The sequence below is a fragment of the Penicillium taxi genome, assembly GCF_028828555.1.
Source record: "Penicillium taxi strain IBT 34144 chromosome Unknown utg000006l_segment0_segment0, whole genome shotgun sequence".
Lineage (NCBI taxonomy): Eukaryota > Fungi > Ascomycota > Eurotiomycetes > Eurotiales > Aspergillaceae > Penicillium > Penicillium taxi.
Window position 1 is genome coordinate 1,794,961 of NW_026643208.1, and position 25,738 is coordinate 1,820,698.

General features: G+C 47.2%; 9 protein-coding genes across 9 annotated transcripts; 5 read left to right on the plus strand and 4 right to left on the minus strand.

Moving 5' to 3' along the window:
- Window positions 1-614: 614 nt before the first annotated feature.
- Window positions 615-1,577, plus strand: N7495_009776 (DUF1917 domain-containing protein; the record flags this gene model as incomplete). The annotated part of the gene is made up of 2 exons (XM_057212427.1): window positions 615-636; window positions 682-1,577. 2 exons carry the CDS (start codon window positions 615-617, stop codon window positions 1,575-1,577), a joined length of 918 nt encoding a protein of 305 aa, XP_057059290.1.
- Window positions 1,578-1,716: 139 nt separating this feature from the next.
- N7495_009777 (COG1/VPS51 family protein) lies at window positions 1,717-2,595 on the minus strand (the record flags this gene model as incomplete). Its single annotated transcript, XM_057212428.1, has 1 exon — window positions 1,717-2,595. The coding sequence occupies one exon, from the start codon at window positions 2,593-2,595 to the stop codon at window positions 1,717-1,719; it is 879 nt and encodes a 292-aa protein (XP_057059291.1).
- Window positions 2,596-2,725: 130 nt separating this feature from the next.
- N7495_009778 (OB fold domain-containing protein) lies at window positions 2,726-3,421 on the plus strand (the record flags this gene model as incomplete). The annotated part of the gene is made up of 1 exon (XM_057212429.1): window positions 2,726-3,421. One exon carries the CDS (start codon window positions 2,726-2,728, stop codon window positions 3,419-3,421), a length of 696 nt encoding a protein of 231 aa, XP_057059292.1.
- Window positions 3,422-6,030: 2,609 nt separating this feature from the next.
- On the plus strand, window positions 6,031-7,294 carry N7495_009779 (uncharacterized protein; the record flags this gene model as incomplete). Its single annotated transcript, XM_057212430.1, has 2 exons — window positions 6,031-6,230; window positions 6,295-7,294. 2 exons carry the CDS (start codon window positions 6,031-6,033, stop codon window positions 7,292-7,294), a joined length of 1,200 nt encoding a protein of 399 aa, XP_057059293.1.
- Window positions 7,295-7,485: 191 nt separating this feature from the next.
- Window positions 7,486-8,404, minus strand: rpnL (proteasome regulatory particle lid subunit rpnL; the record flags this gene model as incomplete). The annotated part of the gene is made up of 2 exons (XM_057212431.1): window positions 7,486-7,764; window positions 7,838-8,404. 2 exons carry the CDS (start codon window positions 8,402-8,404, stop codon window positions 7,486-7,488), a joined length of 846 nt encoding a protein of 281 aa, XP_057059294.1.
- A 903-nt stretch (window positions 8,405-9,307) lies between these two features.
- On the minus strand, window positions 9,308-11,462 carry N7495_009781 (uncharacterized protein; the record flags this gene model as incomplete). The annotated part of the gene is made up of 2 exons (XM_057212432.1): window positions 9,308-9,725; window positions 9,823-11,462. The coding sequence occupies 2 exons, from the start codon at window positions 11,460-11,462 to the stop codon at window positions 9,308-9,310; spliced, it is 2,058 nt and encodes a 685-aa protein (XP_057059295.1).
- Window positions 11,463-12,550: 1,088 nt separating this feature from the next.
- On the plus strand, window positions 12,551-13,921 carry N7495_009782 (RPAP1 family protein; the record flags this gene model as incomplete). Its single annotated transcript, XM_057212433.1, has 1 exon — window positions 12,551-13,921. The coding sequence occupies one exon, from the start codon at window positions 12,551-12,553 to the stop codon at window positions 13,919-13,921; it is 1,371 nt and encodes a 456-aa protein (XP_057059296.1).
- Window positions 13,922-15,893: 1,972 nt separating this feature from the next.
- N7495_009783 (anaphase promoting complex subunit 1) lies at window positions 15,894-22,136 on the minus strand (the record flags this gene model as incomplete). Its single annotated transcript, XM_057212434.1, has 1 exon — window positions 15,894-22,136. One exon carries the CDS (start codon window positions 22,134-22,136, stop codon window positions 15,894-15,896), a length of 6,243 nt encoding a protein of 2,080 aa, XP_057059297.1.
- A 790-nt stretch (window positions 22,137-22,926) lies between these two features.
- On the plus strand, window positions 22,927-24,933 carry N7495_009784 (uncharacterized protein; the record flags this gene model as incomplete). The annotated part of the gene is made up of 2 exons (XM_057212435.1): window positions 22,927-22,985; window positions 23,055-24,933. The coding sequence occupies 2 exons, from the start codon at window positions 22,927-22,929 to the stop codon at window positions 24,931-24,933; spliced, it is 1,938 nt and encodes a 645-aa protein (XP_057059298.1).
- Between the last annotated feature and the right edge of the window lie 805 nt (window positions 24,934-25,738).

Sequence of the window (25,738 nt, forward strand, 5' to 3'; positions counted from 1 at the left end):
TGCCAGATCCTGGAGATGAAAGGATCCATGGGATATATATCTCATTTGTGTGCTGTTTGTATATGGAGTAAAAGTGGGTCTCTTACTTCTGAATAGCTTCATAAATTACAAGTTGGAGATCGAAGGACACATTTTCCAAAAGCCATCTAATGAACTTCAAGATGGTTTGAAAAAGAAGGTAAAGGGAGATTTATGAGATTTGGCAAAAACTCACTCTTACTATGACTTTCCAATGATGGAAAGCTCTAGTGGAGATAGAAAACTTTCAAAAGATGATAGTTTTTGGGGGTTTTAGGGAGACAGCACGTCTCGAACCGAGCTAACACAATAGGGAGTGTGGGCGTCTTAACCACTGCACTATAAGGTCTCGGGCGTGAAATGAACTCCCATTTTTGATATTATAACCCTAATTACCCCCGACTATAAGGGAGATATTACTGAGCAAACGGCGAATAGAGGATCCTAATAGGTACTTCATAATTGAATGACAACTCAAGAGAAGTCCATTCATGTTGGAGCATTTATACTCCGCCAGCAGCTTCCCCGCCCATCAACCTTCCAACCACCAAACATCCCTTTGAACTTCAAAATCACAAACTTCGATCGCAACAGTCATGTCAGAGTCTAGCTTCTACGGTAAGTCTCGGTTTCAGTCATCATAACAAAACTAACTTAATCCAGGTGACGACGCTGAAAAGGCTCGTTTGGAGCAATGCGTAGCAGCTTATGATCCAGAGCCTTTCTGGTCTCAGATTCACCCAAATCTGCTCTCCACAAGACAGCACGAGATGGAAAAACCGATGAAGCAGGAATGTTCAGATCCTGACGCAATGGATATAGATTTGGACATCAAACCAGAATTGGACGTCCAGCCAATTAAACCTTCATTTCCATCACCAAAATCTCTACCTTCCCACAAAAGCGGTCCTAATGAGTCGATCGAAGACTTCTTGATACGCCTCCCACCATCTACAACTATCTCAACCACAGAGCCATGGATTTGGATGTATGGACAGAAAGCCTACGAAATCGAGAGCGGTGACACAGCAACATTCGTGCGAAAGGGCGTAGAAATTCTACGTGCCTTCGAGGAGAAAAGTGCCGAGTTCCGAGCAGCGCATGATCAGTCTCAAGCTACAACCACCGCACCCTTGACGCGAAAGTTGAATGTTTTGCGCAAAAAGCTGCAGGCTGATATACTCTCCTTGGCACGTGAGACGGGTGTTACGGCTGGGAAATGGATGCTTTTTCCGAATGTTCGCGATGTGAATGAGGCTTGGAAGAAGATTGTTGTGGCGCTGGATCAGCAGGAGATTGATGGTGTGGCTAAAGCTGCTACGGATGATGGGTCGGGTCAATCACGTTTGATCTGTGTCTATACCTATGATTTTGAGGATAAGGAGGATTTGAAACGCGTGGTGAAGATGTTGGTCGATAAGGAATTGGTCGACGTGAACGACAAGCCTATTTACTACAAGTGTGATGCGTACACCTATCTCGAGATCACGAGTAAGAATGACTACGGGTTGAAGGCTAGTATGTTCTCCAGTCGAGACATAATCTCTGGAAAAGATTGAATCTACAAGTTGTGGACTCCTTTTATGGACTCCATGATTCTTCATGTTATCGCTGATGCATTGGACTGGGGGTATCTAGGAATTATGATAATTATGATAGCAATAATGAGATGACCTTTTATGGGTCAGATCAGTCGATTCATTCCTCTCCTTGACGAGCCTTTTCCATGACTTTTTTACAAGCCTGTCGGACTTCATCGACACCCTTAACCTGACCCCAAGCATCAAGTAGATGTTGAACCTCTTTCCAGTCATTTTCTGCATCCTCCTTTTTATTTTCAGATATGAGCTTCTCCAACCTCTCCGGCGCCGCAAGCACCCACCTCACAGTCTCCTTCTCAGCCATCTTATTTGATGGCTCGGCGGATCTAGCTTCTTTGATCTGTTTCCGAAGCTCCTCCCCCTCCTTAATCAGACCACCGGCAGTCTCAGCGACAAAGGCAATTGCCGGGCCCAAAGTCTTGGTCATAGTCAACGGAGCACTCCGATCATCCATACTCCGACGCATCTTCCCAATAGTCTCAACAGCCCTGATCAACTTAGAGTAATTGTCATACACAAGCGCTTTCCTCTCCCCGTCCAGAGTACGTATATCTCCCACCAGAGTATTCTCGGCTTTGAGAATAGTCAGCAGCGAAGAGGTAGATAGCAAATGGTCCACGTAGCGTTGTGGGTCGAAATCGGCACTGTCCAGCTCCGTCCCTGACTCCAACGTCGTCGGCTGAGACATGTCCCCCGCGTCTGTGCGGGGAACACTGCGTGAGCGATTTGTTGAGCCATGTGGACCTGGTTCTGAGCCTGGAGGCTTGAGGTTGTAGTAATCCCGGAGGGCAGAGCGGTTCCGTCGGGGATTGGGGTTAGGTGAGAGTGCCCGCGCCGTGGACGGAGTCGACGAGGTGCTCAGTCCACCGCCATGATTGTTATTTAGTATATCGAGTGACGGACGCGAAGAGGGGGGAGCTGGAGATTGGGCACGAGAAGAGGCAACAGAGTGCCGGGGAGAAGATATAGTGGACATGGTGGACGTTGTGATTGTTGGAGAGGAGAGTCCCGCGGAGACAAGATTGACGGGGCTTTAAGCGGTGGTCCGTGCCGGTATTGTTTTGGAGACATCATCCTTTCTTCCACCTCCATTTAAATTTTAAAAAATGGCTACTCCGGAGCAAATCGTAGCTCAAATACAAAACTCGAAGGGACTTACAGCGTCCCCGGCTTGGATCAACTCTTTCCTTGCTTCATCAACAGCTCAGCGCAATACCCCTGCTCTCATACAGACAGCTATATTCCGCATACTAGCGTCAGACTTCCGTGAGAGCTTATCGACAACACCAACTTCACGGTTTCCAGTCGATGTCTACGACACGAACCTCCAAGAAAGGTGCCTGCAAGTCTCAATTCCAGTGCAAGTGCTTGACATTGAAGACATCGGCTCTAGTCTCTGGAGCCAAGTCGAAGCAATAGAGCGCATCGAGCGCGGCGAAGCTATTCGCGGCCGTGAGATCATCCGCACTATCACTGTAGGCGAGGACGCAGATGCTGCAGCGCACAATGCTCCTGTGAGCACCGGATCTGGTCCTCATCGGCTCATTCTCCAAGATGCGTGTGGAGTGAAGGCGGTTGCGATTGAGATGGAACGTGTTGAGGGGCTTTCGTTGGATAAACTGTCTATCGGCTCGAAAATAATGTTGAAAAACGTAACTGTTGCACGTGGTATAATTTTATTAAACCCAAGTTGCGTTACTGTGCTCGGAGGCAAGATTGATGCGCTGGATCGGCCGTGGAAAGAGGAGAGAAAGAGGAAGTTATTAGAAAATATCGCTGCTTTGGAGGCAGATATCCCTTAATAGTATTTTGACACACATATAATACAACTAGAAAACGCTTCCACTAATCAGAGTATCACTATGCTAGGCTTTAGTACGGGAAACAGGTTCTATATCAGGCCGTAGTGAACTTGTACCCATTTGATTCCCATAGAAGCTTCCATTTGAGCTGAAAAAATACAAAGTGAAAATATTGAGGTAAATAGAAGGGAATGAGAGGTGATGGGTGATGGGTAATGGGGAACCATCAGAAGAGAAGACGGAGTGCCCTCCATCTCACTTCGTCACATGGGTAATGGGTAATAGAGGAAAGCGAAGCAATCCCGAGACATCAGAGCAGTATTGATCATTTCCAGCTTAGGTACGTGGAGCTTGCTCCCGCCCTGTCCAGTGTTTACTGGTTCTCATCATATTAGTCTCGGAAAGCAAGGAATACAGTATAAAAAGGCCCAGTCCCAATGTGGGGGGGGGGGGGGGAGTGTAAAGAGACAGAGACAGAAGAAGAGACAGAAGAAGAGAGAAGAGAAGAAAGAAAAGAGATGGAGGAGATACTTAAGGGGTATTCTGGACACGTGAGATTAGAAAAATGAGGTCATTAGATTGCAGACGTTTCGCTGCCTAAAATATTTCCGAATCACTCGTCTCAATTAGGCAATGGGTATACTTCCACACCTAGAATCGGTTTAGATCACGGGAGATGGAGAGCAAATACCCCTCCATCTTCTTCTCCTTTTTTTTCTTTCTGCCTTCTTCACATATCTTCTTTCTTATATTTGGTCCTGTCGATAAAGCCCCTGGGACCGGGCAAGAGGGAGAGCTAGCTTTCCGAGACTAATATGATGAGAACCAGTAAACACTGAACAGGGCGGGAGCAAGCTCCACGTACCTAAGCTAGAAATGATCAATACTGCTCTGATGTCTCGGGATTGCTTCGCTTTCCTCTATTACCCATTACCCATGTGACGAAGTGAGATGGAGGGCACTCCGTCTTCTCTTCTGATGGTTCCCCATTGCTTATCACTTATTCCCTGCCCGTTTAATTGATCTCCTTTCCATATTCCTTTCCTTTACTTTGCTTACTGGAAGCCCAAGTGTCAATGCTTCAGTATCACACACCCACAAGTGCTCATTCAAGGCCTGTCGAGTCAAGCGAGTCATCTATATTGTTGAGCGTTGGCGAGTGTTGGTATTTGTATCCCTAGGCTGACATCAATCTCTTTCGTTGATTCCATTTCATTATTTACTTCTAACATGTTTTGAAGCCCAAACCCAGACAATTATCCAGATTAAAAGCCGGACATCCGTTCAATTTTTCCGTTCGGATGCACGTTCAGGAGAAACCGACAATTACCTACCAAAGCCAAGCAGGAGTAGGGTGCTGTGGCTTATAATAAGCTGGAGCTATGCTTTCCCAACTCTTAAATCTTCAATGGACATCCAAACACGCGCACAATCCCGAAATAAAACTTTGGGCGATTTTCCTTCTATAATGATGAAGCAGAAGGCGCCTGATGAACTCTGAGCTGTGTGAACAATACGATGCAGCTTGAGTCTAGTGGAGCTAGTATATGGACATTGGAATCTTTGGGTTGGAACTGACATGAAAACGTGGCAAGGCCAAATTGGGCCATATCACAGGATTTACTGTTTCACAAATTACAAGCTGAATCACAGTAGCCACCTTCAATGAACAGACCATCAACATTGGCCTGGTTGTATGTTCAGAAGATGTTGCTGCACTTTTGGAGCTAACAAATTACTTTACGAGTTTACTTTCTGTTTACCTGCAATCTACTCTAGATTGAGATCCAGTTTCATCTAAGCAGAGATTGACATCTTAGGGTATTCTGCTGGCTCCAAAAAGTGCAGCAACTACTTAAGCCATTTATACCTACAACACAGGCCATTTACAGCGCGTATTGCGATTCCAGCCAGTCGCCACCTAGCGAACTACCATAGCCGTCTTCAACGAAGAGAATTTTGGTATTCACCCGCCTATAGATCTAGCTGGCATGAGTTATTGTTGCTCTTCTGCCATCACCAGAAGACATTGTTTCGTCGCCGTCGGAGGTGTATCCGTTCAGATTCCGCTCTAAACATTGATATTGATAGTGATCCAAACTTGCTCGATAATGGAAATCAATAGGTCTCACAGAAAAGCCAAGAAGACTCGTCACTCAGCAGTCTAAGGTCTTTTTCCAAAGTTTTTACCAAAATATTTGGAAGTGCTCAGAATTTCCGGCGTCGTTGCAGATTTTCTCAACAAAGGGCATCGCCTAAACTTTCGTGGTCTAATTTGGATTCGGGGTAGAATTAAATGAGTCAAATGAGAAGAAAATTTTCTAAATCAACTATATCTAGACAACTGGGGAAAAATTAGAATCAATTCTCCCTTGTATCGAATCTTGAAAGTTGCGTGAAATTTCCTGATCGAGTATTGAAGTGGATTCTCACCGCCCAGGATTTTCCTGTGGAAGAACGTCTCATCCTATCGCTTTCAAGAGTCTGGTATTGTCAATTTTATGCATTTTGAAGTCTTGAATCTTTAACAGGAAGCCCAGGCTATCATCATAGGGCACATAACAGGAGTTGAAAACTGGAAATTTGCGTTTCTATACTCAGCTAAATCCATGGCAAACATCCATCTACAATCCGCAACCACAGTCTTCCTAGACCAGCCACCAAGCTGTCTAGAATTCTGTCCAGACTTCCCAGACCACTTTGTAGTAGGCACATATCTCTTATCAGAGAATAAAGTGGACGAGCAGGTCGAACAGACAAAAACTGGCAGTTTGCAACTCTGGAAACTAAATCCAAACACAAATGAATTGTGAGTAAAGCCAGGATCGAGATTGTATAGTACTATTGAGCAATCTTTAACAATATCAAACAAGACTTTTGATTCAGCGAGTGGCCCTCCCGTATGCAGTCTTCGATCTTCACTTTCACCCTGGAGATAGAAGCAAGTTTGCCATAGCAGGCAGTACAGGCTGTATTGCCTTGTTCAACGTCTCTAGTAATTCTACAGACTCTTCAACGGAGCCCAGCATCAACCAGATATGGACAAAGCAAGTCCATGAGGATTCCTCCATTCCAGCTCTGTTCCTCGCATGGGCTCCACAGGACTGGCTTCCTGGGAAGATAACCAATGGATTTGCGGTAACGTTCTCCGATAGCCTAACAGCAGTGTTCGGAAGCGAAGGAGAAATTACAGAAGAAAGCCAAATCAACGAACTCGGCTCCTTCCAAGCTAGGCAGATGATCGAGGTGTGGTTCGTTGCATTAGCTTCAATGAAAGAGACTACGTCGCAAGAAATCACACCATTCATGTTCACTGGAAACGACTTTGGATCGCTGCATACGCGTCGGTTCGGGACGAGCACGGATGAAAATGATAGCAAACATGTGCTTGGTCCATTACTGCTTGACTACGATGATCGAGCCCGCCATCATACCGCGGGTGTGACGAGTATCTTGCCACTGCCTGTTCCAATGGTGGATGATGCCCCGATTCTGCTGACAGGAAGTTATGATGAAGGGCTACGCGTTTACCATGCCACGCGCAGGGGAGAGGTACTCGCTGAACAGGCACTTGGTGGTGGAGTCTGGCGACTGCAGTTGCTGGACACGAAGGGTTTGGAGGAAGCGAAGCAATCATTTTTGGTACTGGCGAGTTGTATGCATGCTGGAACGAGAGTTGTGCGGGTTAATCGGACACCGGGACGGAGTCAAGAGTGGGATATTGAGGTTTTGGCAGAGTTCACTGAGCATGAGAGCATGAACTATGCGAGCGGTGTGTGGGAGGGATCGGGGTCGGAGACGTCGTCTGAACTACTATGTGTATCTAGCAGCTTTTACGATCGTCGGGTTTGTGTATGGAGGGCCACAGTATAACAGTTGGCCAGAGGGTAAAGGATTCCCAACCCTTTTAAATGTGAATATCCAGACAGACCAAAGGCAGACCACAGGCGTAAGATGCTAGGAGTTCAGGGTGTGATTGTCACGACTAGAACAAAATCTACAATGCAAAAACGAATATAACCATTCATATACGACCTGGAAATGCCATTAACCTAGCTCATCAATTAAACAATAGTTTCTAGCTCCCGAGCGTATCCCAGTGCGTTCTCAATAACGGTGCCGCTGGCCACCAAAATATCCTTCTCAGATCTTGCAGCCGCTTCAGGCTCGACGGGGAAGTATATCCGGCCATCCCGGAGGATCCAGCCACGCTGTTTAGCAAACTCAATAACTGCACCCTCGGAGTCGAGGAAGAGAAGATTCTTGGCATTCGAGATGGGAAGGGAGGGATAGGCCTTCTCAGAGCAGCCAGCAATCTCGTTGCGGATGGTGCCAATGAGAACCTGCACAGATATTCCAGTCAGTGAATGAACCAAAAATGATATTCCCTCAAGAAAGAGAAGGTAAGATGCTTACATTTGAAAACAATCCAAAGTCTTCAGATGGCAGGTTCACGGACTTTGTCTCCCGCCACACCTTATCATAGCTTCCCTCCATCAAGTTGCGCTCCAGCTCAACGGGGTACTTGATATAAGCGTCATCCTCAATATTCTCACCCTTCAAGCTAGCCTCCTCTACTAACCCTTCCAGCACAGTATGGAAGTTGGCACTGTCACCCATGCTCAGCAGAAGCAACAAGTACAACCCTGTGATCTTGCTGCGCTGGCTCTTGCCAAATTCAGGCCCTGAGGAATTCTGTCCAGGAAGACCGGAGTGTCGCTCAAGATCATAGAAGAGCTGCAGTTGCTGATAATATCTTGTGAAGGTCTGAGGGTCGGTTTGACGGATTGAGGCTAGGGCACCGAGCTCGAGGACATCCCGAGCAAGAGCGACAAGCTGTGGAGGTGTAGATGGAGTTGGGATCAAGGCATTTTGCAGAAGGAGGGCGCGCTTTGCTTTGGTAAGAAGATCGTTGGCAACATCCAGCTGTTTGCGCTCCAGAGCATTACGAAGCTCTGGGACAAGGGTCTGTATGTTGGACATGGCGCTGTATGAATGATGTGATGTGATGAGTTGATAGGAGATTTATTGAGAGACCAGTGATTAGATGGTAATGATTACAATGGCAAGAAAGATGTTCGAGATGCTCTAAGTTGTTGGTGGTGAGAGTTGGCGAATGACCATGACGGAGCGGAGCTTCTGTGGGCGGTCAGCTGCATTATGTCACGTGACATTATGTAAACAGATTAGGAAGCTTTGTCACGTGGATGGTTTCATTGTGACTAAGCATTGAAATAAATCGTTAACTAACTAGTTAATGATATTACAGCTTACTGTAAATTTTAATATTATACTCTAATTCCGTTTCCTACTTGGTTAAAGTTGGTTTTTCATCCCTCAGCAGGAAAGTGAATTTAATTCACATTCTCATAGTATGGAATAATTAATCTGGTGAAGCAATACGGCATTCAACCCTAGGCTGGGGTCCAAAGGGTATCAAGTTCGATTTAGTCCACGGATGGTATTAGAGAGAACCGATGCCCAGCTGCCTCTGGCCCTCTGCGTTGGTTTGCACGGGATTCCATTTAAGAAGAGATTTGAAGGAGAATAGTTCAATAAATGAAAGTTACGATGGGCACGGGTATCAGATGAATAACTCAGAGTATTCCTCACTCTAAGCCCTGGGGAGAACTATACGAAGCATCAGCATCGGGTGGGAAATCAGAAGAGATTCCAAAGGAGTTTTATGTAGAGATGATGGAGAGAGGAAGGAAAACCCAGCTTATATACCCAAGAGCCTTGAATGTTTGCTAGCGCCGTCACTTAAATTTGGAAGTGAATGAAACTCAAGGTCTAATCTTCTCGTGAATGGAAGAAGGTATAACAATATGTTATGTTGATATTGAATAATAAGCTAGAATAGTAAAAGTATGAGTTGATAATAGTTTATTTCAATTCCGGGCCAGCCAACGGACTTGGGGTAGGAGGTGCAGAATTGGTGTGACTTGCAGAAGGGGCAGTAAGATCGACCTTCACTGAGCCCGTTGAAGAACTTGTGCCAGATTTTGCTCCACGAGTTGATGAACTTCCCCCACGACCATTTGTTCCATTATTACTAGTTGTATTGCCATTGTTGTTATCGGTAGCGCGCTTATGATCTCCAGCATCGTTCTTTTTGGCACCGCGAGCCCGACGAGTGGTACCGCCCCGAGATCCAGGCCCACGAAGAGGCAGACCTGTATCTTGTGAGATCGGTACAGAAGCTGTTGCAGAAGCTATGGCCACATGGGAGCTGGCTGCATTCGCACGCCCTCGACCTGTCCCACGACCCCGCCCACGACCACGTTTGACCGTACCATCCGCTCTGTTATAAAGTTAGCTTAGTTGAATCAAATGGAGGATAGGAGAAGTTTTTAAATGAGCAGAATAAAGTACGTATAGCAATACTGTTGATCACTGACCTTTCAATCTGAGCTGTCTCTCCGTCACGCACGAGCGGCCCGCTGTATACAAAGAATCCATCTTTGCTAGCAGCAGCAGCCGCCTGCCAAGACAGCTCAGTATCGTCAATGAAGCCATCGTCCTGGTCGTACTCTTCGACCTTCTTGCGGCGGGGCTTCTTTTTTCCCTCCTTGACTGAGGACGACTCGTCATTCTTTCCACCGATCATGGAAATATCACCATCCATGTCGCTGTCTTGATCGATATCGGCACTTTCCTCATCGAGACTTTCGCCGGCTGCCTTCGCCTCCAATGCGTTGCTTGCAGCTATCACTCGGGCCAAATGGCGTTTGCGAGCCGCTATGCGAGGGTGCACGGCATCAAATCCATACTTCTCTTCGGCCATGCGCAGAAAGTTAACGTGGACATTTCCTCCGCTAATATCAACTTCTATATCGATGTTCACACCCACGGGAGGTGGGCTATCATCCAAATTATCATCGGCTCCCCCGAACAGGGCACTGCTGATCCGACCCGAGCCTTGAGGAATTCTGGGTGTTTCTTTGGCTGCCTTAGCAGCGGGTGCCTTTTCCTTCTTTGCGCTGGGTGCCGGCTGCTCCTTTGGGTCAATATCCATTGCGCCATCAGACGACGGCAACACGGGCTTTTGAGGAGTTTCTGTCTGTGCCAAAGGTCCCGGTTGATTCTGCACTTGCGCCTTGGGCTGCGACTGTGTTTGTTGGGGTTGTTGCAAGGCTGGAGGAGAAGGTTCCTTGAGTGGCGATGATTGTTTTGAGGTCTGTTCTGGAGCAGCGTACGGAGTAAGATAATTTGGACGCGCCAGTGGCTGTGGGGTGTGAACAGTCCCATGCGACAGAGATGCAGCCATTGCAGGTGAGTTTAGAGAGCTTGGCGTAAAAGCCGGGGCAACGGGAGGCGCTGCAGGAGAGAGAGCAGTGGAGACATGACCAGACGGGGAGCGATGGGGTGTATAGAGCTGCTGCGAAACCTGTCCGACAGGGGGACGGTCGATAATGCTGGAGATAGCTGGCGATGCGCTAGCACTGTAGTTGTTCCGCGGAGACAGTGCATGAGCTGAGGGGGAGTAAGCTGGTGCAGGTGAAGGGTTGTCAAAAGCCGATCGAATGGGATCAAAATTCTGACCACTCGTACGTTGCGGAACTGGAGCGGGTTGCTGTGCAGGCTGTGCAGGCTGTGACTGCTGCGGGGGGAATTGCGGTAGATAAGATCCGGGACTGGTAGACTGAGAAGTATGCGAGTATGGAGTTGTAGCAGGTTGGGCAGGCTGGGGATGTGTTGAAGTATGGGGCAGCTTCGAAGGACTTGAGTCGATCGGGGTAACAGAAGTAGCAGAAGCAGGAGGAGCCGCCAGCCCCGAAGTAGGTTTGGGAGTTTCATCCAGCTTGGGCTTCTTGCGTGAGGAAGCAGTTGACTTCTCACGAGGACGACGAGTCGGAGTAGCTCGGGCAGGCTTATCTTTCTTATCCTCTTTTTCCTTTTTCGTCTTTTGTTTATCAGCAGGAGTGTCAGTCTTGCGACGCGACCGTCTGGCGGAGGGACGAGCTTGGTCAACTTTGGTGTCAAGATCCATGGGTGGATCGTCCTCTTTTGTCAAATCATGAACCTGAGGAGCAGACATGGCGAAAAGAGATGGAAAATCAAAATGGAAAATCAAAATCAGACGCGACAAAATGAATTCGGATGAATTTAAACGTGGCTGATTGATGGCATTCGTTGACGCGTTTGGAAGGTTGTGGGTATCAGAAAACACAAAGAAAAGAGCAAATCGGAAGGTTGAGGTTGGGAAAACAAAATCAATCGGGTCAGAAACTTAAGATAGAAGTGTGTAGATAGAGAAAGCGAAAAGAAGAAGGAATTGGGGAAGTGTGGAGGTGTGGAAGAAGAAAAGGAATTGAAGAAGAGAAAGAAGGAAAAGAGAAAGGAAAAAAAAGGGCAGAAAGGGGAAAAACAAGGAGCGAATTTGATGTGGTCGATTTGGCAGTTGTTCTTATTACAAGTACTGATACTGATAGTTCGTGAGGGGAAACGGTGCCAGATATACGAGGAACAACTGATATTGAGAATATAATAAATCAGAAGGAGTGTTTGAAACGAGTGTAGTTTGAATCGAGGATCTTTTTGATCTACTCAGCTTGAACTACTAAGAATCAAAATGGCTGAAGGTGAACTGTTACTCCAAACTACAAATGCCCCATGCGCGCGGATCTGGCGTTAGTGGAGTCGCAGCTTAGACCGCTTATAGACTTACCGTACCTCGACCTCATCCTTGATATCTCGATTGTAACGATAATATGCTGATACTTACTATTGAAATTAGAAATCAGAGTAACTGAATGATTATTCCTTCTCTTCATATATGAGAATTATCTCTGTTTTTACTATCTTGTCCGGAGGTGAGTTCCAGGGCACTCAGTAACGTTCGCAACTTGTCATCTATATTTTCAATATCGTAGCTATAGGACTGGCGCCCCGAATAAACTTTCTGCGCTCTCGCTCAATCCATATTTCATGTTATCGTCAGCCATTCAACTCGTCCCTTGAATTTACAAGATTGATTTTGGAAGTGCAATACAACCCGTTCGGGACTAGCTTACCCGCTATTTATACTAACCCAATTAGGTTAGATAACTGTATCTTCATTTAGGCTTTTTTTGAGCCGCAGAGCTGACTAAGTTATAACTTCTCTTCTTCAGCTCACAGCTTATCATGGCTTTTCGAGGTGAACGATTCGTCCTGGATCTGGACGACGAGGCCAGTCCTCCCGAAGATCCTACTCCTTCTCCATTCTCCCTGGTTGGAGAGATCAAAGAGCGCGAGTCCATCGCCGCCACAGCTCCAAAACCGCCGACCCCCACTGCTTCGACAACGGGCTTCCCCGCCCATCGCCAGCGCAAAAAATTTACATCCTTCAAGCAGCGCCAGGCTGAGAAATCTGCTGTATCAAATAATCCTACACAAGGTCTCGGGTCTCCACCAGTTCAAGATGACAAACAGTCCATTGCGGAGGAGAACAGCCGGCATCTAGCTTCTATGTCAGATGCGCAGGTTGAGCAGGAACGAGATGAATTGCTAGAGTCGATGGACCAAAGCCTGCTGGAACGATTTCTTCGCCGAGCCAAGATCAACGCAGATGAAGAATTTACTGGCGACTTTCCACAGCCAGCGTTAGACAATGCGGCGGCATCAACGTCCAAGAAATCGGTCTCTTTTGATATTCCCTCCGCCAACAACCCACCTCCGAAGGCGCCTCGATCTGATGTCAAGGAATCATCTAAACCATATGTATATGATGACGCCGCACCCACTCAAGTGCCTGAGGATCTTCGCCCCGCCTCCGAGTACCCATCTCTCGATCCGGCCACAATAGAAAAGTTCCACTTCCCCCAACCAAAACAACCAAGGCCAATACTCGACCCGTCTTCCCCCAACTTCCTGTCCGATCTTCAATCACACTACTTCCCAGAAATGACACACAATCCATCTGCACTATCATGGATGCAACCACTCACCAGCGACAAGGAAGACCCAGATTCAACCTCGGCCTACCATCCAGACAGTGAGGCCATCTCAGTTGCACCGTCTGCGCTCCGCTTCTCACTGGTTGGAAAAATTCTACCTCCATCAGTATCCCTTTCCCTTCCCACAAATCTTGGTTTACACCACCACGGCCAAGATCCACACGCAGCGGGATATACAATCCCCGAACTAGCCATTCTATCACGTTCCACTTTCCCGGCTCAACGATGCATATCATGGCAGGTTCTTGGCAGGATTCTCTTCCGACTGGGTTCGGGCGAATTTGGTGAGCGTGGCGGGCCGCTATCGGAGGGGTTGTGGTTTTGTATTGAGAAAGAAGGTGTTGTGGCAGGCATGCTGGCTGAATCTGAGGGTGCATCTGGACAGAGTATTGATAAGTCTCGTGGTAAGTCAGATGCAGAGAACGATGTTCTGATGCCTTCTGGTATTGGTCGTCATGCCAGTGCTGCTGCTTGGGCGGTTGAGGGTGTTTGGCTTTGGCAGAAGAGCGGGGGTGGAGACCGTGGCTTGTTGAAGAAAGGTCAGATTCGCAGCAATTAATGATTACTTCATTTTTACCTGGTCTTATGTCTTAGAATAATGAGTGTTATACGATTTTCCAGAAAAAAAAACTCATGGTCATATCAAGCGATCAAACTTCATGATATCCAGAATTTCACTATAATGGATTTTACAGAGTATTCGGAATAAAAGCCACTACAAAAAGAATATGAGGAGTTAAGCTTGGAATGAGAAGGCATGTATGTTATATTATTATTGCTAAAGTAAAATAATTGATTATTATTGAAATGGTAATGGTACCTTCATTTACTTTGATGATACTGGAAGTATAAACATATTGTCTAATTGGGAGTGATCTGGAAGTACACTAGTCAAATCGATCTAGACTAGCGTACGTGATCTAGATCACGGGAATACTGGCCTATAAGCCCCCCTTCAACCACTTCTTCTACCTTTTTTTCTTCCTTCTTCACATATCTTCTTTTTTTATATTTGGTCCTGTCGATATCGCCCCTGGGACCGGGCAAGGAGAGCTAGCTTTCCGAGACTAATATGATGAGAACCAGTATATACTGGACAGGACTGGAGCAAGCTCCACGTACCTAAGCTAGAAATTATCAATACTGCTCTGATGTCTCAGGTTGCTTCGCTTTCCTGCCCATTACCCATTTGAATAGTCCATTTCCATTTCCTTTACCCATGTGATCAAGTTGAGACAGAGAGCGCTCTATCTTCCCTTATGATGATTATTTCTCTCTTTCTTTCCCACGTCTCTATCATTTTTACTCACATTCTCAATTTTCCAATTCCATTTCCATTTCGTTTTGGTTTTTGATTTTTCCTTTTCACTCTTCCCTCATCTCCCTCCCACTTCCATCTTCCACCGTCTGTCTTCATCTCTATTTTCGCTTCCATTTTCATTTATTTTCTCACTTCCCCTCTATTTTTCTTTCTTTTCCACTTTCATATCCATCATCATCAAATACCCTACATATTTTCTTGCTCTTTTGGGTTATCTATCTTATCAACATCTTGTGAGAAGCTAAATGAGTCCTCCATATTCGGTTTGTCCCTGTATCTCTCTGTTTTGATTCTAGCTGATATTTTTTACAGTGATTGTCGATTCCCTGCACATAGTGTATGATCTCAAGATACTACTACGCTGTTGTTAGTTTGGATATCATGGAGTATTGTACACCAGTCTGAACATTTTTATATGGGGCTCATCAAGCAGCCACAATTTGAACTTCTTTCCAGGTAAGAACCCGTAGAGTGGCTCGATTTGATAGTGCAATATGCGCTACAATTGTGTGAAAGATTTCCCCATGAAAGGCGAGGGTGGAAGAGCTTACCATTAACTCGTTACTGAGAGGAATCGTGGTTCTTCTAGGTTCGAATAGCTCATGAAGCCCTGGTACCAATCTACAAACAACCAACCTCCATAATACTAAATTCGAGCCCATGAATCTCTAGACCAAGAGGTCAACGTCGTTATGACACAGAATGGGTCGAGCTATTGATTGGAATTTCAGGTATTGAATTCATGTCCTGACTTGTCTTTGTGTTTCCGTTTCGGCTGTATACAAACAAACTATTTATTACCTTGATACAAAACCCAACGATGATTCCAAGGCCTCTTTTACCAAACCACTTTCTGAACCCAGTTATGCTGTCCGTGAATCAAGTAGATGAGACTGTTTCTGGAATTCCTGATATCCACCTCGATTCTGGCCGAGGTATAAACCCATCCGGTTCAACTGGGTAGGTCCGTCCACCGGTGGAGGTCAACATCTTTCTGCATATCTTACTGATCTGACCTTCGGAATATATACTGGACGTGGGAGTATTGTACTTAAATTGTAAATTTATTGAAATTGGATGCATTACCTATGAGGGATATCATACCGTTTTATGATACATGGAATATTAAAACACTCACTCAGCTAAAAGTCGTATACAAAAAGTGAAGACTACACCAAAACTCCGCTTCACCGATAAAACGTAAAGCCTATTAAGCGCTGCAGGTTCGGTTCATCGAACATTCGGCATTGATCACACCCTCATCCTTAATCTGCACGCCCCAGATCTTCCATCTCAAATCCTCGATGAATTCCCTCCGTAACCACAAACCAGATACCTGTGTGTGTGTCTGTGATTGGCCACCATCGGCTCTTTCTTCGACCCGAGAGCGATCAAGCCACTCGAACAGAAGCTTGAGTTGAAAGATACGATCACGAACTTCATCTGGATCGGCACCGCGGCCACGTGCAGACTGAATTATGTTGTGCACTGTATTAGACAGCGATAGCTTGACATCGACGGATGAAGTGCGGAGCCAAGGGGGTGCGGTCACCATATGGGTACAAATGCGAGGCGACGGTAGCGGGAGCGAAGTTGGAAGGACAAGGGCACGTTCGCCGATGTCAAGATTCTTCAGTGATGGAAGGTGAAAGACCCAGTCCCAGGGGCTTTGGAAAGGTGTCGTTTCTGCAGGTGGTGAAAAGGATGACAGGGCCTCGCGGTTGAGCCAGGTGGAGGGTGGAAGACCCCTAGCAGGGGTTGCGACAGCTGTAGATGTTGGTAGAATGTCCTGTGCCTCGCTTAGGGCGATGAGAGTAGATGCAAAGACTGAGGTTTGGGTGGAAGCCCCAGGAAGGCTGTAGGTCATTTTGCGGCGGAGGTACACTGACGGGTCTCCATGGCGGAATTTGTCTTGAAGAACATTATCTTGGGTGAAATCCAGGACGAGGGGCCAGTGATCTGAGCCTTGTACCTCAATTTGTGCAATCCCGGCAGGGTCGGGAAGTAGACAAGGAGCAGAAAGTTGGTTAATTGAACCGTTATGGGATGTTATCGTGATGGGAATGGTAATAGGCCGGCTAGTATCAAGGTCACGGGGAATTAAGCAGCGCGGCTCCGCAGCAAGAACCCACAAGTGGCGAAAGGCTTGAAGGTGACATGTGTTGTCAAGAACGCTAGTTGGGAAAATTGGATAAAATGCGCAGAGGAGCGAGGTCACGGCAAGATCAGATGTGCCGAGCGTGTAGCTACCTCCGCCAAGGAACAGCATGCCAATTGCCATGTTCGTTGCCATGTGGCTACCGTAAGGAGTGTCGGGGTCGATCCTACCATGAAGAGATCGAAGACGCCGAAATAGGACCAGATCTCCAGTACCTGCCATGACGGCGGAGGCAGCCAGAGAAACCACATCCTGGCAGTTGCGAACCGAGTTGCGTGCTAACTTGGCATCATAGTTCTCCGCTGGGAGTCGACAAATGCGAATCAATTGGACCAAGTAGTAAAGCAACAGGTCCCTCGCATGAAGGTCACTAGAGCCAGCGAAGCGAAGCCCAAGAGCTAAACAAAGACCGGCTATTATATTGAAGAAAGGCATGTCTTCACTACGTAGCTTAGACACTCCACGGAGTCGGGACCGCCGTCGATAGATCTGAGGCAGACTGTCATTCAGCCAATCAGTGTTAGGCTTAATATTGTCCCACATGATAAGGTGTCGTGCCAGGGTCCGCAGAAGGAACATATCAGGCCGGACATAGTCATAGCGCTCGGTAGTATCGGGAATGTCGATTTGCTTGGCCAGAGTCGCATCGTTGGTTTTCATGAAAACTATGGCCAATGCAATCGTAGCACCTGCTGTAGCACGGTCGAGCACATGTGCAATATCAACGTTTTTAGTGTTGACAGCGATTGCCAGCAACCGCTCCATGATGTGCATGTCGCGCAATCCCCGTAAATCTTTGCCCTTGCCAAGATTAATCAAACCAAGCGAAAAGCCCGCGGCCAGACGATATCCTTCACCTCGAAGGCTCTCTTGCAAAGTGAACTGAGTAGACTGCTCATCCTGGTCAATGTTTTCCAATTCTGAGAGCATAATCTCGCTCATCCGCCGATGTTGAGAGCCGCAATAGACCAAGCCAATACCCATGATACCAGCAGCCTGTGTAAGCGGCGAGATATTCAGCTCTGCCGCGCCGAGAGGCAACATTCGTGTGACGTGGACAGATAGCAAGCGGGTGGTAAGCATGTCCATCGTACCGAGATATGAAGCCGAAAGACCGAGTAAAAGACCGATGGAGGTCATGGTGTGTTTAGGAGTAAGATACTTGAAAGAAACCCACTTGGCGAGTGACCTTAGAAGGCCATTTAAGCCCAAGGCTAATAAGAATCCAGCATGTCTGTTGGTGAGCTCTGGTGGCTTGTTGAACAGGATCCACGATGTATCTATTCCCTTGGAAGCTTTGGATATTGCGAGTCCTGTGGACACGCCGTTATGGAAAAATGCCCAGCAGATCTTCTCTTCTGTGAATGCTGCTCTGTCAACACTGAGCGTAACGTTGGTTGGTGCCATCACGCACTGCATGTTGAAAGATGGAATGGGCAATTTTTCCGTTAGTAGCGGAAGTCTGCTACTGAAGCTTAGCATGGCGCGACCTGTAGGAATAGATAGAGTCCTAAACGACACAATGTGTACAAGCTCTTTCTGTGCATCAAGTAATTGGGTTTCTGTCCAATCAGGTTCTGGCACGCACTCGGTCACTGGCGCTTTTGTTTGATTAAGAATTCGAGTTGCTTCTAAAAAGCGCTTATCATCTCGGAAGATGAGCCTCGTCAATAAAGCCCGGTCAGCCTCAGCAGAGGCTTCAAAAGCACTGACATTGTCAATTTCCAATGCCGAGGTGCTGACATAGTGATAATCGCGCACAGCGTCATGAGAAACGACTGGCTGCGGGAGGGCTGCTAATGAACGAGCATTGGCGGGATTCATTGATATGTAAAGATCTTCACGGTCTATGAGCTCCAAGAGCGAAGAGTTCCACGAAGTCGAAGCCTCAAATTGTGCCTGCATCATCACCTCATAGAATTTTGCACTGAGACCTTCCGGTAAAGTGTCGATGATACTCTTAGTGAAGCCCCAACGATGAAACAGTTGAATCTTTTCCAAGGAGGTTGAGGCAGCGCGAACTTCAGAAAAGAAACCATTCAGCGCAAACGTCCTCGGGGTGATATTAAAGCATTCTCGCCAAATGCGTCCCTTTCTAGGGGTCAGCTCTGTGTTATTGAGAACATCAAGAAGGGTGATAAAGGGAGAGACCGCTCCGCTGGCAGCCTGAATGATGTGGACAAAGACCGAAGAAGGAGGGTAGGGTTCTGCATGGACACTCAGCCGGGTGATACGAGAATCTTCAAATTTCCAGCGGTCCATGCTCGCCATTTCAAGTCCATAATAAGCATCCTCGCTCCACTTCCAGGATTGCCAACCCAACCAGCCACCGATCTGCGCGAGGACAGGCGCAAGCAGTCCCAATGGACGTCGGGATTCTTCAGCGTCACAAGTAGAAAGCTTCTGTTCTTCTCGAAAAAGGTGCAAGCCAACGAGTATCTTACCCAGCGCAGTGCTCCGGGTGGTGTCTGCAAACGCATCAGATATCGGCAAGTATCCAGCGCGGCCGGTAGCTTTGGCGCCCTGTTGACTCTGGGAAAATTCGCGTGTGAGTGAGATGCATCTCAAGAGATACGAATTAGGTCGGTATGTGGATTTGCTTCCCATAGATTGTTCATTTTTAGGCGTTCGAGATGCTCTTCGGGCTACTGGTTCCTCAATCGCATCTTGCTCCACGATCCAACTCCAAGCACTCCCTATCATCCACGGCGCCACTACACCAGAAGATGAAGACTCCGTGTCCAGCATGGCTTCCCAGCTTTCTAAGTCCACAAGACTGCCACTGCTTGATCGAAGCAGTCCTTTTTTTCGGCGTGTCCGCTTGACTGGTGGTTGGACTGGCGGCTTGATGAACGGGACTGCGAGAGAGAATAATACTATAACCATCGCTGTCCATTCAATGTCACTTTCGAATTCTTCCTTTTCTCGAAGCCATTTCATCACCTCCCACCAGGCTAGCTGTATGCCATCACCTGCTTTCTCCGTATTTCGTAGAACAAACTTGCAGACGCTCAGAACTTTCTTAACGATATCATTGCGTGGTTCCATTCGTATTTGAAGTCGGTGGCGTTGTTTGTTCGTATCCACCAAATCGATCTTCCCCTTCGAAGATGCATGATCGAACCCCTCATGAACAAGCTCAGAGTCAGCCATGACACGGTTGACGCCGCTTTCTCTCGGGCGGCTCACGAGTTTATTGGACGATATTCCATGGGGTTCATACAGCTGCAGCGGACAGGGGATGTCCACTTTTATCGGACTACCCCAGAAAGAGTGCAATGACAATAGCGGTCGTCCATTCTCAGGCACAAGCAAGGCAATGATTCGTGATATATCTCCATCGGTAACTCTTGCAACATCCAGAACATTTGGATAATTTTGGATACTAACGGAGTGTACACGCAGTGGCCGCAGTGAACGCTCAGGAAGCTTACCCTCCTTGGAAGATCCCGACTTTCGGTTCTTTGAGACTGCAACTCGTTCTGCTCTCAGGGTCACGATGGTCATATCTCGTGAGTCTTGGTCAACGATACAGACAGCAATGGTGGAAGTATTTCCTTTACTTGCAGGGCCATAATCTGATGAAGACAATGTGGATATTTTCAATCGGCGGTGCGAAGGTGAGTTTTGAAAGGACCCCGTGAACCTGGCGGTGAAACTCTCGACCTTGGACAAGAGAAGTTCTTCGGGCAAGCCTGTCGCCGAATCACGGCTGGCACTGTTTTCAAATCGATCCGATAGAATATCGTTGTTGAGTGATTCCAGCACCTTATCTACTGGAGCCTCAAAACTACCTGCAGCGCTGTAGACTGATCCGGCTGCTGGGGGTAGTGAAGCACGAGGGTTAAATCCAAAGCTCACACGAGTACTTCCCAGTGATTGCCTCGACCCGCCATGGATTATGCTGCTAGATTGACTGCCACTGGCTAGATCTGAAAACGTGATACGATCCTGGCTGTTGGCCAGATCAGTTCGTGCAAGTAGTGAGCTGACTCTTCTAGAACTTTTGCGCGGCACCCCAACTTCTCCAAAATCTTGGGCAACTCTTGCGACTAAGTCCTCTTCGTCATCTAGCTTAGATTCGGTTACCTGAGACGCATTCCGGTTGTCTGTCAAGTGCCCAAAGCTTTCACGAGCTCCTGGTCGACTGGCTGGGGTTGTCGAACCAGTCGCAAGATTGGAGCTTCTTCTAGTAGAGAGCCTTCCTTCCGTATATCTCCGAGTCTTTTCCTTGATTGAGCCACTTGGTTTGTCACCTCGGTATCTGGCTGTCCAGATTGTGTAGAATGCAGTTGCTGTGTTTAAGGTGATTACGAGGATCAACGGGCTTCCTGGAACTTGGTGGAGGCTCGACAATTCATCTTTAGGAGAAATGTAGATAACTTCATCCGATGGGTCTAGTATATCTAGCCCTGACTGCCGTCGCCTATTACCGTTGGCACGGTTTTTTATCCAGTGAGAAGCTTCCGATGTCACAACCAAGCCCATTTCCGAATGAGGGTCAATAAGTGAAAACACGCGTGGGAGGTCGGAGTCTGGGTAGGGGTTTGAGGAGCCGTACCCGACAGAGGAAAGTCGCAGAGACGCTCGCTTTTTGCTAGAGGTTGGTATTCCCGATTGCGAGGGCATAGGGTTGAGGAAGTAATTCACAAATGGATTTGCTTCCGTTTTACTTTCCGGGATCTTTCTCTGAAGAAGAATTCCACGTGGAGTTGCAAAGACGGAATCAACCTCAAACTGAAGAGGAATGGTATGACTGTTCCCTGTAATAAAGAATATGTGGGCTTGTGACTTGAGAACGACGACCAAGGCTCTTGATAATTTCTCATTGGGCCTAGGATCAACAACTACAACTGGTGTTTTTGCATTCAAGTCCAATATTGTTCCTGAATTTCTCGAAGTAGAACCATATTCGCGTCGTCGGCCCGGTCCTTGTCCCGGCGCATTTGTTTTTGTGGTCGTGTTAAATGGATTCGCATTCTGTGTGGCTGCAGATCGATTGACTTCTCCCTCTGCGAACTGAGTAAACAAAGCGTGCCGTATCTCCTCTTGTTCAGCATCCAGGCGAAAGACTCGCTTTACCATCCCTGCGCGAGACCATACAACACAGTGTTTAGTCCATACCAATTCATCATCGACTGAGCCAGCTGAGCCAGTTGAGCTAGTTGAGCCATCATCAATGCTTGTTGACCACTTGTAAAGATCTTCTGATGGGTCTGGGGGTAGGATTCCTTCTGTGACTAGGTAGGAGAGCGCGGAGGGTTCGTGGAGACCAAGTGATCGCGTGGAAGCCATGATGGGCTGTTTAGTAGCTGATATAGCATTCGCAATGCACCGTCACAAGCAAGTTTCTGGCTAAAGCTGCTGTGATCAGCATTTCGATAGTTTAAAAAAAAAGTGCATCAAATTGAGGTGTTATGTTTACGCAATCAAAGAAGACCCATCGTGCAAATGAAGTATTTCTGGCAGAATACCTCACCGTCTTTACTTAGGCACTAAGATCATACCAACCGCCTACCTTGTTTAGAGCTTACCCCCACTTTGAAATATACTTCGTTTCCTCCTAACAATATCTACTGTGTTGTAAGATGTAATTTCATGAGCTTGATATGCTATATAATCCAAGGTTCTGACATCAATTCAATATATACTGGGCACTTCTGAGGCTCAGTCATGTTTTCAGCTACATATTATATGAGAATTTTTCTGCCGCTTGAATACACAAAAATACATCAAAGTATATTTCAATACATATAGAATACTGACTTGCATGATGGGTCTTATTTGATGCCGTAATGCTGGCAAGAGGGGCATTGAATGTTGGAGTGGACGCGCAGGAACGCGGGATCAACCTTGCCTACTTCCCGAGTTCTTTCCTCTAACAACTTTCATCCCTCCCACTCCACCACCACCACATACATCATTTACTTTTCCACCGACTTTAGTTCACCTTTTCATTTCAGTTGTACTCCAAGCAGTTGATCAGTTGATCCAGACTCTCATATCATTGGTATCCACCTTATTCATTACCCTACGCCTTTCGGTGCCTGTACTTGAAGCTTTCTCTCCTGGTTAGCTCGGTATCATGCCTTCATTTCCTGAGAATCCGCTAGTCCGGACCAGAGAAGGTTGCCTCCAGCTAAGGTATTCACTTGTGCTTCCTCTTTTGACTGAAGCTTAGTGACTGATGTAATCGTCCTTCAAATTTTTTAGCTATCGGCTCCCACACCGTGTCAATGCCGCTAAAGGCTACCCTCTTCGTGCTCCGAACGGTTCTTCAATCATTATCTATGGTAGTGATAAGGGATTGAAGGTTGTATGGAGGGGAGGACGTCAGTTTTCTGAACTTAAGTCACCTGAGATCTCACGACAAGATAAAAACGCTAGTGACAATGGAGGTGATACTGTGATGATCATTGACTCGGACGATGAGGCTGAGGCTGAAGCGCCGCCTTCTCAGGAATTGCCTCGCTATGAATTCTCCTCACAGGAAAGTGAGGTTGATCCTTCATTTCCCTTTGAACCGATCCTCCGACAAATCGATATTCATCTAGGAAGCGAAATTCTCGATCTAGCCATCCCTCGCGTCCTTTCCGAGGAGTCACGCTCGCCCCTTGACCCATTTCCCCCCATTCTGAAGACTACCATTATCGTGGCCGCGGTATGCGCTGATCTCTCGACCCGAATCCTGACTCTCCCGCTGTGTCCTCCTCATCCTAAACAAATTGATCCTAAGAGTTGGGAAACCCAATGTTTTTCTATCAACGGCGTAAGCCACCAAGATGTCCCTCGTGGTGTTTCTCTCACTTTTACTTGCCAAGAGATTGAAGAGGACCAAGGTCACAATTCTCGGGATCGACCCGGAAAATGGGACGTTTTTGTGGCCACCCATTCTGCTGAAGGGTCCGGTGTTCTTTTGCTTCATCGCATTCCTATCCGTGAGGAGTCATCTGGCTCATATCGTTTGCTTGCGGAGGAAACATCATCTCAGCGGCGACTCTTGCCCTCTCCAGCTCAGCGAATTGCCTTCAACCCCTCAGCTTACCCATCCACTCGCCACTCTAACTTATTGGTCGCATTCCATAGCGGATGTGTCAAGATTTACTCCTGCTTCTCCTTCAAGAAGCCTGCGAAGGTGACAGCGCGCCGCTCGTCGAATGCAAATGAAGAATATCAGACTTTGGACACCGAGGGCCGATGGCTTATCAGTCTGTATCCCGGTTTTGAACCAGGGTCTACTGGTTTTCCGCGTCGAAAGACCATCATTGATGCTGACTGGGTCCTGGGTGGCCAATCGATCATGGTTCTTCTCATGGATGGTGAATGGGGTGTCTGGGATATTGAAGGCACTGGTCCTGGCGCAATCAAGGGCCCTCTGCACCGCCAGGCAAATGTTCAAGGTGTGAGTGGCGGCTCACTTACTGCATACGCTGTCAGCGGTCGTATTGCGACCCAACCATCCAACACACAATCAGAAACTGAGCAACGACCGCGTTTCGCACCGATGACTCCATCTACAAAACGTGTCCGTGAAGACACTCTCCTCAAGGGATCTCTGAGAGCAGCTAGTCCGTCACTCCGAGGGCAGATCTCCGTATTCCAGACGAACTCGTCACAGGAAGCACTTCCTGATGAGTCCATTCTATTGCGCCACGGTCTCCAGAGTGCAGTGATTCCCAGTTTGCTTTCTCTATGGCGCAACGCTGTTCGATCCACAGGTACTCTTGATGCCTCCAATCGATGCAGAGTTACTCCTTTCCAAGATGTCAACATGATGGGGGAGAATTTCCAGGCGATAAGCCACCTCCCCGCGCCAGTGCGCCGCTCACGAGCTAATGATCGTCCTCTCTTTGACGTTCTTGTTGCTGCTGAGCATCAGATTATGATTATTGCACCCCGTCTAACAGAGTCCCAGGAACTTCCAAAGGCACAGGCCAAAAAAGAAAATACAGCTGAGGACGATCAGAAGAAACTGCGCCAGGGCGAATTAGATGTCGAAGGAATGGGCCGATTGCTAAATGGTATGGCGAGTGGGACTGGATCGGTACGCATCGCGACTAGTCCAGTGAAACGAGCCCGCATCTTCGCTTGATCCTGCATCGATATCAACCATAGACGATACCCATGTTGCAATGATTGTTTTCCATCACCAGTTCTCACTCAACTTTATTTATTCTTCTAGGCCTTCCCTTCATTCGCGCTGACAAGGTGGAGCGCGAGGCGAGATCAATGCCTTGAAGTTCCTGTCTTCGGACGGGAATAAGCTCTGTATCAGATGCGATATATCAAATACCATTACTTGGTGCGCTCGGCGCATTAGCCTTGGGCCTTGTGTCCTGTACCCAACTTTGTCCTACGGAGTTCCTGCTTTTCCTCCCTGTCGACATAGACATCGATGCTATCTTCGGATGACTTCTACATAGATGTCTATGGAGGCTCGACTTGGATTTGTAGTCCGGAACAAATTGGGTGCACAAGTTGGCTCCGATGGAACATTAACAATAATCAATTATCAAACTAGAAATAAGTACACATCTCCATAGTTTATTGCAGAACCTTGGAGCATAATAAATAAATTAGGAGCTCTTTTTGACCCACTCTTTATAGTAGGAGCAGTGACAATACGTTATTAAGTAAAAATACGTAACTTACTAGTTTCTGCCCTTTGAGCTGTGAGACAGAAGGCGGTCAATCACTCCCAAGTATTTAGTATTCTTCACTGTAACTTACGCCGAGCATCAATAATTGTAAAATCAAAACAAGCGCACTGCAAACTTGCTGGCGTTGGTTTAGCATCATTGCCTACCAGCCTTGTAAATTTTTCCTCCTCTTCATTTTCCCCAATATCCCATCTTCACCAGTACGTTTTTGTTCAATATTGAATATCTTCGTGCTTC